At 42.2% G+C, this 14,023-nt stretch overlaps 1 protein-coding gene and 1 long non-coding RNA gene across 4 annotated transcripts in view; one reads left to right on the top strand and one right to left on the bottom strand.

Moving 5' to 3' along the window:
* LOC113024734 (uncharacterized) overlaps positions 1–14,023 on the top strand; it is a 37,881-nt gene that overhangs the window by 2,800 nt on the left and 21,058 nt on the right. For both annotated transcript variants that reach the window (XR_003272702.1, XR_003272701.1), the window contains one exon: positions 5,664–5,806. This is a non-coding gene — a long non-coding RNA (uncharacterized LOC113024734). The remainder of the gene's footprint in view (positions 1–5,663; positions 5,807–14,023) is intronic.
* LOC113024733 (malate dehydrogenase, cytoplasmic) lies at positions 244–13,665 on the bottom strand. 2 transcript variants are annotated; one of them, XM_026172029.1, is made up of 9 exons: positions 13,330–13,665; positions 7,054–7,152; positions 5,683–5,779; positions 4,181–4,356; positions 3,239–3,361; positions 2,417–2,593; positions 2,220–2,333; positions 1,887–1,976; positions 244–676 (listed from the first exon to the last, which is right to left on the bottom strand). In XM_026172029.1, exons 1-9 carry the CDS (start codon positions 13,381–13,383, stop codon positions 554–556), a joined length of 1,053 nt encoding a protein of 350 aa, XP_026027814.1. In that variant the 5' UTR covers positions 13,384–13,665; the 3' UTR covers positions 244–553. The 2 variants fall into 2 exon arrangements, with proteins under 2 accessions (XP_026027814.1, XP_026027815.1); XM_026172030.1 differs by lacking the exon at positions 13,330–13,665 and adding an exon at positions 8,170–8,282.

Here is a 14,023-nt window from a genome sequence, read left to right on the forward strand (position 1 = left end):
TTGATTTACAAGATTGAGATATAGAAAAGATATCAATAATATTTTAAAAGGTTGTGCTGCACATAATGTCCCCTATACTGCATTCATGTGTCTTTCAGACTGTATTCTGACAGTGGACCATCTATTATAACAGATCCAGGTGGGTATGATAGTTTAACCCCAGTCTTTAAAGAAAAGTTTAAAACCTGTATTGTATCCACTGCTGAGACTCCTAAACATGAAAGAAGCACAACTGAGGCCTGATTTGGTCGGTTTCTTGCTTTATTGGTGACATGTTCCGTTACAGTTTCTGGACAGCTACTGCGTGTTATCTACCACCACAGACATTTTTCAGTGTCTTGCAGATGTAGGAGGCCAGGCTATGTTCATTAAACAGGTTTTCTGAAAACCTGAAGTGGCCAAGTGACACACACTCACTCACACACACGCATAAACACATACACACAGAGGTGACACGCGGGCGCCAGCTTGGACGGTTTATTATGGTGGAATCTCAGAGCCGAGAGCAGCGCGCCTTTGGGGGAACTAAATTCTGGACACCGGCGCGTGACAGTCACTGGGAGAGGAAATCCAGGGCAGTGTCTCGCTCCTCCACCAGCTCTGCCGCTGTGGCGTCCATCTTGGCTCGGGAGAAGTCATTGATGGGAAGGCCATCGACCACTTTCCAGGTCTTGTTCTGTGGATAGAGAGAGAAGAGTCAATGGTCGAGCTATGAGATTTATTGCATTTTGTCCAAACTCATCTTCAACTAAGGCTGTCAGCAAAAGAGCATTGTTGTTACACTGTTATTGTTACTGTGCGACAAACATCGACTAAAAGCATGAAGTGACTTACATGTGACTAACCTACAGTTTTGGACACTAATGTATCTTATACATCATCTGGGAGACGAGTATATACACTTTATATACAAGTACCAGTTATAATGCCGACTAAATTTACATGAATGTGATAAGGGGCACACGTTCATTTTGCAGCTGTTAAGTAATTAGGCAAGCTAGCCAACCACTTTAATCTGATTTTGGTTAAGCATTGGGTAACATGAGCCAGAATCACGTTTGATCACGAAAACCAAAAGATCCGTTCAGTGAGACAAATGTTCCGTCGATGTCCACTGCAGTATTCTGCTGTTTGACAGGCTTTAATATTTACAGCATGTTTTTTTTCTTCTTTTTAGCTGATATCAGCTAACATCAGCTTACTTGCTAACGCTGACAAACTGCTTGATGCCCAGGCAAAAAGAAATACACCCTCAACAACCTTAAAGAGTTTGGGCCATGTTCATTTTCTGAACCGATGGAGGCAGAAGAGTGCAGGTGGACATGCTGTTGAAAAGACAAATCGGTTTGCTACAGATTTACAAGCACTAACATTGTTTATTTAAGCTAAATAAACAATGTTATCTAAGGACCATAAAGCAGCAGGAGTGTGGGAATGATCTGCAGCAGCTGTTTATATAGACAGATGTATGTAGCCTGTATATAAACCAGCCCAACACAAGAACCTGGACAGATTTTGAACAGTCACTTGGGGCGATCGTGGCTCAAGAGTTGGGAGTTCGCCTTGTAATCGGAAGGTTGACGGTTCGAGCCCCGGCTTGAAGTGTCTCGCCCAAGGACACAACGACCGAGACGGTCGTTGTGTCCTTGGGCGAGACACTTCAGCCGTTGCCTACTGGTGGTGGTCAGAGGGCCCGGTGGCGCCAGTGTCCGGCAGCCTCGCCTCTGTCAGTGCGCCCCAGGGTGGCTGTGGCTACAATGTAGCTGCCATCACCAGTGTGTGAATGAGTGGGTGGATGACTGGATATGTAAAGCGCTATATAAATACAGGCCATTTACCATTTACTTCCTAATCTGGACCTATTTTACGGTCCAGCATGTATTCACCTTGATTTGGACTGGGAAAGAATAGATCAGGTCCTCTGGGATGTTGTAGGAGTTTCCAGAAGCATAGACACCCATGGAGACAAATTCACCCTTGAAGACAGGTAACAGTTTCAATCAGTTTGCATCAATAACATGTAAGCAGAAATGTATAAAGAAAGACTACAAACTCAGCAACTTGTCTGGAAAAAAAGAAAAGAAAAAGGTTTTTTGATGTGATCTTACAGGTCTAAAGATGAGGACTTACCTTTCTGACCATCGGGATTCTTATTATTGTCAAACACTAAAAAAATAAAATAAAATTGAGCTGGGATTAATCTCTGTATCCACACTGACCTCCTTGGTGCCAAACCAGATGTCCCTCATGTGGTCACAGATGGCCTTGGCGGCAGACATGGCACTGGACAGCTTCCTGGCCTTGATGACAGCAGCACCACGCTGCTGCACTGTCTGCAGGATGAAGAGGAGAAGGTTTCACATTAGAACAAAGTTTCTGTCTGTTTGTTATGTTTGGCATGGAGTCAATAACTCACAGAGATGAAGTCTCCTCTGAGCCAGGCATCGTCCTTGATGGCTTGGTAGGCTTCCGTCTCGGCTCCCTGGAGGTTGACCTTAGCGTGGTGGACATCGGGGTACTGGGTGGAGGAGTGGTTGCCCCAGATGATGACGTTCTTCACTTGGTCAGAGGACACGCCACAGCGCATCGCCACCTTCAGGAGAGAATACAACAACAAAAACAGAAGTAGTATTTTAAAATAGTAACCATGATATGTCAACACTATAATTAATGGTGCGTTTTCCAGTTAGTGGTTATTCGATATAAAATCTTTTATCAATATAAGCAAAAAAACCCCAAACAAACTGTTACTGGGGAACTTAAGTGTATTTTTCCATCTGACAGAATCGAACCAAAGGAAAGTTTGAGCACCTGAAAAAACACTTTGTGCAACTAAACGTTCTGGGCCCTTGTTTGTGCGTGATATTGTTCAGCTGTCTTTGCAAAGACAAATGTCAGTTTCAGATCTTAATGTACATCACAATATTATAATACGGTTTACTCCAAAAAACAAAACAAGTTTAAAGCATGTCCGGACATATTTAGGGCAGAGACGAACTACAGTCACGTCAGATAGGATTTTATGCATTACTATAGTTCACAATTCAAAATAATTTCATGATGACAACTCTCGTCAGCTTGATTTAAGAGTTTCTCACAGAAACTGTCCCAGCAGGATGAGTGTTTAATTGCCTCAGTGATGTGTGGTCAACAGCTGGTTGGAGATGTGAGCAGGTTGTCCTGTATTATACAAATGTATATTGTAAACAAAACAATAGTAAATTGTAAACACATGTACCTGGGAGCAGGCTCTGTTGTGGTCCAGTCGGGTCAGGCAGGAGAAGTTCTCTTTAGGGATGGATGGAGCAGACTTGGAGGCGATCAGACAGTTGGTGTTTGCGGGGTTTCCAACCACCACAACCTGTCAGGGTGAGATCCAAACATATCTGTCAGACACAGAGTCTGAGACAATTTCCTGAATTTGCTTTGCCTGCAGAAAACAAATGAACAACTGGCAAAACAGAGTCACAGGGTGAGCAGAATTTAGAAGATGCTCAAATCTTCTGTTATCCTGAAAATACACATTTATTAAAAAAAAATTTAAACTTTTAAACTAATGGAGTAATCAAAAACGTAAACGTTTACAGTAAAGAACGGCACTAGCGATTTAGCTCTACGCTGGTAGTGACCCGAGTTTGTAGCTGCTCTGTTAAAAGTCAGCAGGGCAGGTTGTTATGGCCCACGGCGCTCTGTTGCATAAACAAACTCAGAAATGAATCACACAAATAAATTTAGCTCTCTTGACAAAAAGGACTTAAAACACAAATATTCTTCTCCCCTTTGTAAACAGAACTCTGGCATGAAAAAGAAAGATTTTTGAAGATAAAGTACTCGGGACTAATCCTCACTGAATTAGAGATTTTAAGATTAGGCACAGTACAAAATGCAAGTTCAACAAAACACACTTGGAACCTTTGGAGACCTGCAGTTCTTTTATGCAGCAGCATGACGCTGCTGTGTGACGTCCAGCAGACAAACAGATGGTTTTGACATGCAAAAGACGTTTTCTGGATAAGCACTTTCACTTCCTGTGTTCATCAGCTGCAACTGGCTTATTAAGTCACAGATTTTCAACAAAATATCTGAAAATAATATTATACTAATATAATAATATTCCCCCCCCCAAAAAAAGCGAATGGAATGAACGTAAATATGGGTATAGTGAAAGTCGAGGGGTCACCTTGACAGTCTTCTTCGCATACTTGTCCAGAGCAGCTCCTTGCGTCTTGAAGATGGCCACGTTGGCCTTGAGCAGGTCCTTCCTCTCCATGCCCTCCTTCCTGGGCATTGAACCCACCAAAATGGCGGCATCAATGTCCTTGAAAGCCACTTCTACCTTGTCAGTGGGGATGACCTCTGTTGGAGACGAAGCACGTTAGCTGTCGCAATTGGGACTTAAATATTCCAATATTTTGACAACATTTTGATGAGCGAGATGAGAGAGAGCCTTTATTTGTCAGTTGCACACAGTTGTTTTAGTCTGCAAACCCCAAGCACAATCCTGTCAGGAGATTTTCTTTCTGTGTTTATCACTACACTGCACCATGAGCTATCTGAACAAAGGGGCCCCTGCAGGAACGTAATGATAAGAAAAAGTAAATGCATGGACTGATAAGACACACACTGATTTTTAAAACCAGCATCAGTACCCAGTGTACCCAGTTACTCCCTGCAAGCGTAACTTTGCACATAACTTTGTAAGTTCTGACTAAAAATAGCGACTACTTTAATGAAAGTTACAGAAGCTTGGCATCTCAAAGATACGTAGGGTATAGCTGATTGGCATGCCTACTATGCGATTTTTTTTGTTCTTAGTTGTGTACAAACTTTGGACAGTAGTATTTATTTTTTAATGGCAAAATCAGTGTGATAATTTATAAAAAATGATCATTTCCCAAGTGAAGATAGTCCTCGATAGGGTCACATTAACCTTCTCACAATTTTTACTGTAATAAAAGCTCATTGTTACTGAGCGACTGAGTCCACATGAATATCTGCAGCCCTGGCTGATTCTGCTTTTGCTGATAAGATGTGCTTGATGTCTGACGTTAGACGTAAGCTGGCTGGTATCAGCCTGGACTTCAGTCGGGGTTCATCTCTACTCCATTCATATTTGTCCCACCACTGCTCTGATTGGCTGCTGTGGTGCCTGAACCAGCAGCCAACCAGAAACTGTACTTTAGACACTCCTCCAAAGAGCAGCAGCAGTAGACAGAGAAGGCTTCTGCCCACAGTTTATGAAGGGTGCACACACACACACACACACACACACACACACACACACACACACACACACACACACACACACACACACACACACACACACACACACACAGTGTGTACTGCATTCCAGATGGAGCACAACAAGCATCTGTGGCTGCATCTGGCCGCTGACTTCTTAAAATCTCCATCCTTCTATCCACTTGAGCTTAAAATGAGCAATAAGCAGCTTTTGAACAATGTATTGCATGCTAACATAATAGAGTGGTTTCTGATTCAAAATAATTAGCAAAAGCTCTGCAGAATATTTGTCAACATCTTCAAAAGGCAGGCAACACCTTTTAAGATTCCAGAAAATAAACAAGCAGTTATTTTTGTAGTTAAAAGGCTAGTTTAGATCCAACTGATTGAGAAGATTCACCATGAATTCTTGCCATGCACAGACACACGGTGTGGGCTTACCCTTCAGAATGGGGAGGGCGCAGTCCTGCAGCTCCATGACGACTCCATCAAGCACTGGCAGCATGGGGGGGATGTCCAGGAGGATCAAGATGATTGGCTGAGAACACAACATGGTGACATCACAGTAAGACAACTTGAATTATGGTGTTCAATGTGCATCACACAAGTTCAAACCAAACACTTTATTGTAAGTGATATAAAACAAACAAAAAACCCAAAAACTTTTGACTGATTTATTTGTAAGCAAAACAGGGTGTATCCATGAAAAACACTGATGTGGCTTAAAATTAGATTTTGCTAGTGGCTAAATCCAGGGACAGATAGATACTTGGGGAAATCGCATGGTTAACATCAGCCGGGCATCTACAGAATTATTTCGTACTTTGTCTTTCGTCTGGCTAACACTGGCTATTTCTAGCATGTCCTCTAACGTGTAAGCTCTTTCTAGTGAAAATGCTATCTTGAACGGACAGGATCAGTCAGTTATCCAAACTTCCTGTGCTGTCCAGTATCCTGGCAGACAAAAGCAAGCAAACTTAAGTCACTTAATAATGCTTTGATAAGGTTATGCAGAGCTCATTTTATAAATGTCGGGAAAAATGTGCAAAACACTCAGTGCAGCATGTTTCAGTAGAAGCAAGATTATTATTTTTTGTAATTAAGGTGAATATAGCATGAAAGTGAAAGGATTTGGGACAGATTAGCTCCTTTCTACACCTCGTACAAAGACCTTTCGATGCATTTCCCGGTGTCACCTCCCACATGGAGTGACTCATTAAGGTCATGTTTTAAACTGCAATATTGGCATGGAATCAGGTTTCAGTGTGGGAGTTTTCCCATGCTTTTCTCCAATGCCTTCCTAAATCCATATGAGTTATTAAAGCTCTGTTATTTTATTCTAATAGCATACCTTTGCATGATTACGAGTTTAATACTCTTACATTGGCTTCATCTTCTAAAACAAGCTGTTTTAGCCCCTCCCACTTAGAGACCACACTCCCTTTAAGTCAACTTTCTTCAAACGGCTGCACTCATCAAACATAAGAGTGAACAGCAAGTGGGAGGGGCTTTTGTGCTTACAGGCAGCACTGTGTACATGAGATGTCCATGTCAGCGAAAGAGCGTTTAGAGCAGCCTGAGCTTTAGGCTCACAGAGACTACTTGTTCATAAAGAGGCCTTTTATTTGAAAACTTTGTTCACTTCTCCTTTTTCCCTACACTCTCTCACAGATCAGAACTCCATTAACAAGGCATGTTCATTACTCATGCTAATTCCATTATATAACAGTCCCAGTCAGAGATCGGGATCTGAGAGAAGGGGACTCTGCTGCTTCTGAACATTATGTAATCAAAGCTCAGAATGAATCTCACCTGGTCCTTCCCGAACACATCTCCCTTGGCGATGCTGTACAGCAGGGAGTAGGCAATCTGGCCAGCAGCGCCGGTCACCAGAACACGGATTGGTTCAGCCTGCGTAGACAAAAACATTAGCGTCACTGACCCAGTTAAACAACTGAGGCAGGAAATGAAGGAGCAGTAACTATCATTGTTGGCTCACTGGCTGTGACTTTTCTTTCTAGTTGAAAAGCACATATGCATAACAAACTAAATCTTTACATTGAGGACAGTGATGTCTTCCTCATAGACAAAACTTCACAACAAAGCCCGTTTGAAAATTAGGACAAACAGAATGATCTAATATTCTTGCATAATAGCAAGAGTAGCAAAATTATTGTTTATTTTCTGTGAGCACTTGGTATCTCCGTCTCATTGTCCATGCATGAAATTCATCAAGCAGTGGACAGACATACTTAAGTATATACAAGCATGGAAGGAATTCCTTTCATGCTTGTATGACTTCGCACTCACTTTAATGAGAAATAATCAATGAAATGGGCGAATTGCATACAGGGTTAACGTGCATTTTAAACACAAAATAAACTGCACACAAGTATGTTCAGAGCCCGCCTTGCATTATTTCTAACTGGGCGGTTTGTAAGAGAGATTTCAATCTGATGGAGCTCCTGTTGTGATTGGTTACGCCAACAGATTGAAAGAAAAGGCCGCTGATGTAATTTGAGGCCGATGCCACGCCACCGCCTCTCCTTCATATTAAAATGGAGGTTTTGATGTACAGTGAACCAGCGACTGTTAAACAGTACAGCGGTGCACTAACCCGCAACAGACCGTTGCTGTATTACATCTTCCGTATTTTCGATAACGCATCTCCTTCCTGCGCCACAGCCTGCGCGTGTCTGCTTTGCCCTTGGGTCTCGTACAACACAAAGATAACCTTTATTAAAAACTCGTAACACCATCAGCATGAAGTGAGATGAAACAATTACTCTGCCGCCTTCTTGTCAATGTTAACGATTAGTGCATCATTAAATAAACCGTTTTTTTAACCAAGAGAAACGGTATTATGATATTCGACGTCTAGTTTACATAGTTACTATCAGCCAACGAGGTCAAAATATTCCAGCTTACCATTTTAACTAGCGAATGCAGATAGGTTTGCTGTGCGGTGCCTGATTCCCCCTGTCAGAGTCGGACTGGACTGCGGGGTCACCTCTAGCCTTGTGTTGCAAGTCAGGCGGCGAACCGACTCTTCACACTCACCATGGGATTTGTAGTCCTTTTCAATATTAAGTCAGATGTTTTGACACAGCCGAGAATACAGAAAAGAACCCATTCTCCCACAATGCATCACTCTGGTGAAACCGCGCCCCTTTGTGCTGAATATGGTGGATGGTTTTCTGAAAAGCGTCCTTTTTAACAGAGCATCTATAAACTGTATGTTGTCGACATCTTGTGGTCGGCAGCGGAACATCATTTGTTTCGCAAAATGACAGCTTTGAAACTCAAGAACGGCATTATTTACACTTACAGAAGTATGTTTAAGGCCCTCTCTATGGAACGTTTTAAGAATGAGCAATCTAAAAAACGAAAACACCAATGGAATAACATAATAACACTGGGAATATGGGGACTCAACACTGACCCAATGAATGGAACCCCATAAACCTTTCTGGCTACCGAAACTACCGAAATATATCAAGAAGTGGATGAATTCCCTTAAAATTCTTAGAACACTTTAATTGTCAGTTAAGTATTCACAGAACTGAGGTGAAACACACACACACACACACACACACACACACACACACACACACACACACACACACACACACACACACACACACACACACACACACACACACACACATAAATTCCCCTCTTGCTCCTGCAGGCAGTCTTTATTCTTCAAGCTGGGTCCTCTACCAGAGCTGGCAGCTTGAGGGTCCTGCACAGTATCTTTGCTGTTCCCAGGACTGCGCTCTTCTGGACAGAGATCTCAGATGTTGTTCCTGGGATCTATTGGAGCCACTCACCTAGCTTCAGGGTCACTGCACCTTGTGCTCTGATTACCACAGGGACCACTGTTACCTTCACCCTCCACACCTTCTCGAGCTCTTCTCTGAGCCCTCGGTACTTTTCCAGCTTCTTGTGTTCCTTCTTCCTGATGTTGCTGTCATTCGGTATTGCTACGTCTATCACTACGGCCGTCTTCCTGTGCTTGTCCACCACTACTATATCTGGTTGGTTAGCCATCACTATTTATGTCCATCTGTATCTGGATGTCCCACAGGACCTTAGCTCGGTCATTCTCGACCACCCTAGGGGGTGTCTCCCATTTTGACCTCCGGACATCCAGGCCATGCTTGGCACACACTATGCCGGCCACTTGGTTATGGCGTTCCATGTATGCCCTGCCTGCTAGAATCTTGCACTCTGCTGTGATGTACTGGAGCATCTTTACACAGCCTTCATCTGGGGCCTTGCTTGGTTGTGATAGACCCCAGCCTCTAAGGATCTTGTACTTAGAGCTTGTTCATGTGCTTCCATGATTAGAGCCTCTGTGCTGTCTTTCAATCCAGCTTTGTCAGCCTGCTGGTAGGATTTCTAGATGTCAGCCACTTCCTCTATCTGCCAGTGGTACATACCGTGCAGAGGGCTTGTCCGTCCATGATGGTTCCTCCTCTTGCTCTGCTTTCTTGGGTTGCTGCTGCCTCAGGTATTCATTGAACCTGGTTAGTTGGGGCCATCTTCCTGATATAACCGAGGATGTTTGTTGTCTCATCTTCGACTGTGGTACTGACACTCACTAGTCCCCGGCCTCCTTCCTTCCGCTAAGCGTACAGTTTCAGGGTGCTGGACTTGGGATGAAACCCTCCATGCATGGTCAGGAGCTTCATTGTATTCATGTCAGTGGCTTCTATCTTCTCCTTTGGCCAACTTATTATTGCAGCAGGGTACCTGATCGTGGGCAGGGCGTGGGTGTTATAGCCCAGATCTTGTTCTCTTCCTTCAGCTCACTCCTCAGGACTTGCCTGACCCTCTGCAGGAACTTAGTGGTTGCGGCTTTCCTAGCGGCCTCTGCGTAGTTCCCATTTGCCTGTGGGATTCCCATGTACTTGTAGCTGTCTTCGATGTCTGCAATGTTGCCTATGCAGAACAGCAGTGGGAACAGCGCATCTCCTTGGTAGATCCCACACTTGATGGTGACTTGTGCTATATGCTTGAAGTCGACCTCTATTGTTGTACCCATTGAGTTTGTGATGAAAGCTCTTAGAGTCCTAAAACATGGTGGAGGTAGAGATTGCTTGTGTGGTTAAGAGTTTAAGTCAGTCACTAGTGTTTATTGATGATTTAACTGCTGATAGCAGTAGCAGGATCAACCTCAAGTGTACAGAATCTCTTCATTGTATCAGTGAGCCTTTTACATGAACCAAGCCTTTTGGACCCTTATCATCCATGGAAAGTACTTCTGGAACTTCCTCAAAGGACTTGATGATTTTTTCCATTAAATTCAAGATGAAGGTCATCATGCATTACATGACATTAAGTGTTTATAGATTAATGTCAAACCGTTTTCTTTTTCCGTTAATGAGTGAACATTTTGCGACTGTGTGAGGTGTCAGAATTTCTTATAGTTTGCATTTTAGAATTCAAATTTGTAACAGTCTTTTCATTTCTTTTATTATTATTATTTTTGTTGAAAAACAATAAAAATCAAATCAGGCCAGCAAACAGGTGTTATTGCACAGGGATTGGTGTAATACAGGTTTATACTTCCGAATTAATTTTTTATAGTACTTTCAAGCTCAGAATTGGATATGAATAATGGAGTCATTTCAATGATTTCATGTTTACTTATTATTATTATTATTATTTTATAATTACAAAAATAAAAAATAAAAACAAAATAATTTTTCAACTATGAGATAAAGTATTTCTCATTCTCTCTGTAAGTCAGAAGCATAGTAGATGACACCTTTTGGCTACCAACAATATTATAAATAGTAAATGCATCTCTGACTATTCACACCAAGCACATTTATTCTACATCTAAGTACTTGGAACCTGTGTATTTTTAAAAGACCAGGCTTTTCAGGCTCATCAGAACTCATGAGGCTCCCTTACTAACCTCCTCAAGAATCCCTGAAATCCTGTTAAGTGTTTCCTCTGGGATTTTTTTTTCCCACTCCAAGACCCCTATAACATCATGTAGGCTTTATTTTATTTACCACAAGTCTTTGCCTTTGAGACTTTTGTTTCAGTTGATTTGTATCCCCTTTAAAGCATCTAAAACTCTAAAGATTTCATTTCAAACTCTAAGCAGCAATATGTTTTCCTCAAAACGTCGCCCCTGATGTAGATAGTAGAAAAAGTCAATCTGAAAAAGTCAGTCAGTTTTACAGTAAGGTGTGAATTATTTTGATTGCTTTCAAGTCAGGGCCAAAAGTGAACAGTTACTTTTGGTGAGTTCACTTCATGCACTACAGGAAGCTAACATGATCAGCTGCTATCTTGTTAAGTTGCCAGTCAACCTAGCAGGGGGTAAAGTTGCACTGAGCTGAGCTATCTAATCTGCTGTTGTGTTGTGGCACAACCAAGGTCACAAACAAGAGTCAGGAGGCTGAAGTGACCTGATAGCTTAGCAGTTAGAATGCATTTCACATGGGGAAAATAAAATAACTTCAAGCTGTGAGTCCCCTGTTTTTCGCAAGTCATTCCTCTGCCCTCTTTCCACTCTAACTATCCAATGATGCCAAAACTTCTTTCTTTTTAATGTACTTTCTCTATGCATCCTTTCCCATTGCTCATTGAAGCTTAACCTATAAAAGAAATCCAAATTTAACAACAAAATGTAGCCTTTTAAAAATATTTAACCACAGTTATACTGATAGTTACACTGATAAATATAGGATATAGTGGTAAGGTATGTTTTTAAAGAGAGTGGTTTTTTTGGCTTTAAATGGGTGTCAATCATAATCAGGGACTGCAAATATCCAATCTGTAAAAGAATTACAACACAATGCAGAAAGCCTGAATGGGAGAGTCAAGGCTGTAGCGGCACATTTTCATATTCAGCCATCACACATTTTTTGGCTGTGTAGTGTATTTTAGCAACTGATAACTGAAGGGAGGGAAGTGAAGGAATGCAGGGTCTGTTCTAGGGGAAAAAAACAGAGGACCAAGTGAGTTTTTCAGTTACAGTCAGAATTCTTCTGCATATCATTCAGCTCAGCCATGTTGGATTTGTGTGGGCCCAGTTAAACTTTCCCGAAACAGGTCTGTGTTGGCGGTAGCTGGGCGGGAACTGACCGCGGTGCTGATAATCTGCAGCGTGGTGTACTGCATCAAAGCAGCGGGAACAACCACCGGTGTATGGCCTTCAAAATAAAAGGATGGAAAGTGTATAATATTTGCTAAGCCTTCATTGGCAGACAAAACATCTATGTTACACGATTTATGTCCTTTTATTCTGTTTATATAGTTTTAAGGGTGTTTTTCTTAGGTGCACTGTACATGGGTTCCTGTATGAGCTGGGAGAGACTCCAGCAAGCCAGGGAATTTTTTTGTGTGTTCATTTTTCATGCAGAGCGAAGGTTTAGGGTGTTGATTTATTATTCATTCAAATGTTTTAAGTTTACTCTGTGTAATTATTCTTTTCAATTTTACTTAAAAAACAACAACATGTTTTATCATAGTTTTAATTTGGACATTATCATAATATATTTACTATTGTACTTTCTGCCGTGCCAAGGGTGTATCTTCATGCTTGAGTTAAAAAAACAAACAAAAATCGGGGGGCTTTTTCTTTTATTTTGAAGAAACCCTGCGGAAGTTGGTTTGCTTATTTTAGTTTGGTTGTCAGTGTAAGCTTTACCAAAGCTGCTAAGTGTGAAGGCGACGGCTGTTGTCAAATCAATGACAACGGGGTGAGAGAAAGACGCAACCTGCTGGCTGAGTTTCTTCATTCACATGAATGTAGCATAGGTTTTCCGGTAGCCAGTTTCATACCAGTAGTTAAACGCAAAAGGCCCAGGTGAAACACAACATAGGGCTGTATGAGTTAACCATCGGTTTACTACAACAGTTAGAACAAACGACAATGGCATGCACCTGTCTAACGCAGACATGAATTATTAATATCAATTAGTTCGAAAGCTAAAGTGAATAGTGACCGTTTGCATCGGTCAAGTTTGACTTTAATGATGCGTTCAAGGACGCGTCGTCAGCTCCGTCCCCAAGGTGGTAAAACTAACATCCTATGCTTTGCTGATGCTGATTTCCACTCACCCGCGATGAAACGGTCCGCATCACCAGATACATGGAAGTCAGCAGCGTTAACATGGTGCCGCTGGTGTTTAGTTGTCTTCTACTAAAAACAGACGTCCTCTGAAGCAGAAATGGCGCCTCAGTAACGAGAGAAAGACACACAGACACCCTCAGAAAGAGAATACGGCAGGCGAGGATCCCACCGCGACACCAAAAGCGACTGTACCCGCGGTGCAGTCACATTCACGGCTTCTTGTTTCTCGTATGCCCGAGTCACACCTCCACTCTCTACCTATACACACACATTAACACACAAACACACACGATTGCTGCAGTCCGTCTAGTCCCTTAATGAGATTTTGAGGACGCAAATAGCCTCTGACCAAACCGCTAAAGCTTTTCCTCTGCAACCATAGGTGTAAATTAATCGTCATAATGGGCGTAATATAGTAGTGCTTTTCTAATAAGAATATCTGTAGTAGGTGACGTCACTGCAGGGGAACGGGATATCATGGCTGCTCCAACCCAAAATGTATGTTTTTCAGGTCACATGAGGACTGCTGCAGAATCAACGCTGTCTTGGAAGGAAAGCAAGGGGCAATAGTAATGCAGGTGTTGATACAGAGATGTGCAAAGACATTCAGACAGGGCTCGATTTAAAGACAGAAAAACTCACAATGTTCAAATAAACTGTTTTGAGGTTAGGGGAGTTCGG

This window comes from Astatotilapia calliptera, chromosome 6 (genome assembly GCF_900246225.1).
Source record: "Astatotilapia calliptera chromosome 6, fAstCal1.2, whole genome shotgun sequence".
Lineage (NCBI taxonomy): Eukaryota > Metazoa > Chordata > Actinopteri > Cichliformes > Cichlidae > Astatotilapia > Astatotilapia calliptera.

Bases quoted from the DNA above. Each gene is read 5' to 3' on its own strand.
- LOC113024733 (XM_026172029.1), bottom strand. From the start codon at position 13,383: ATGTTAACGCTGCTGACTTCCATGTATCTGGTGATGCGGACCGTTTCA. The intron at 5,780-7,053 runs GTGAGATTCATT...TTGTGTTCTCAG, and splicing joins ATGTGTTCGGGAAGGACCAG to CCAATCATCTTGATCCTCCT. The intron at 4,357-5,682 runs GTAAGCCCACAC...CGTCTCCAACAG, and splicing joins CGCCCTCCCCATTCTGAAGG to AGGTCATCCCCACTGACAAG.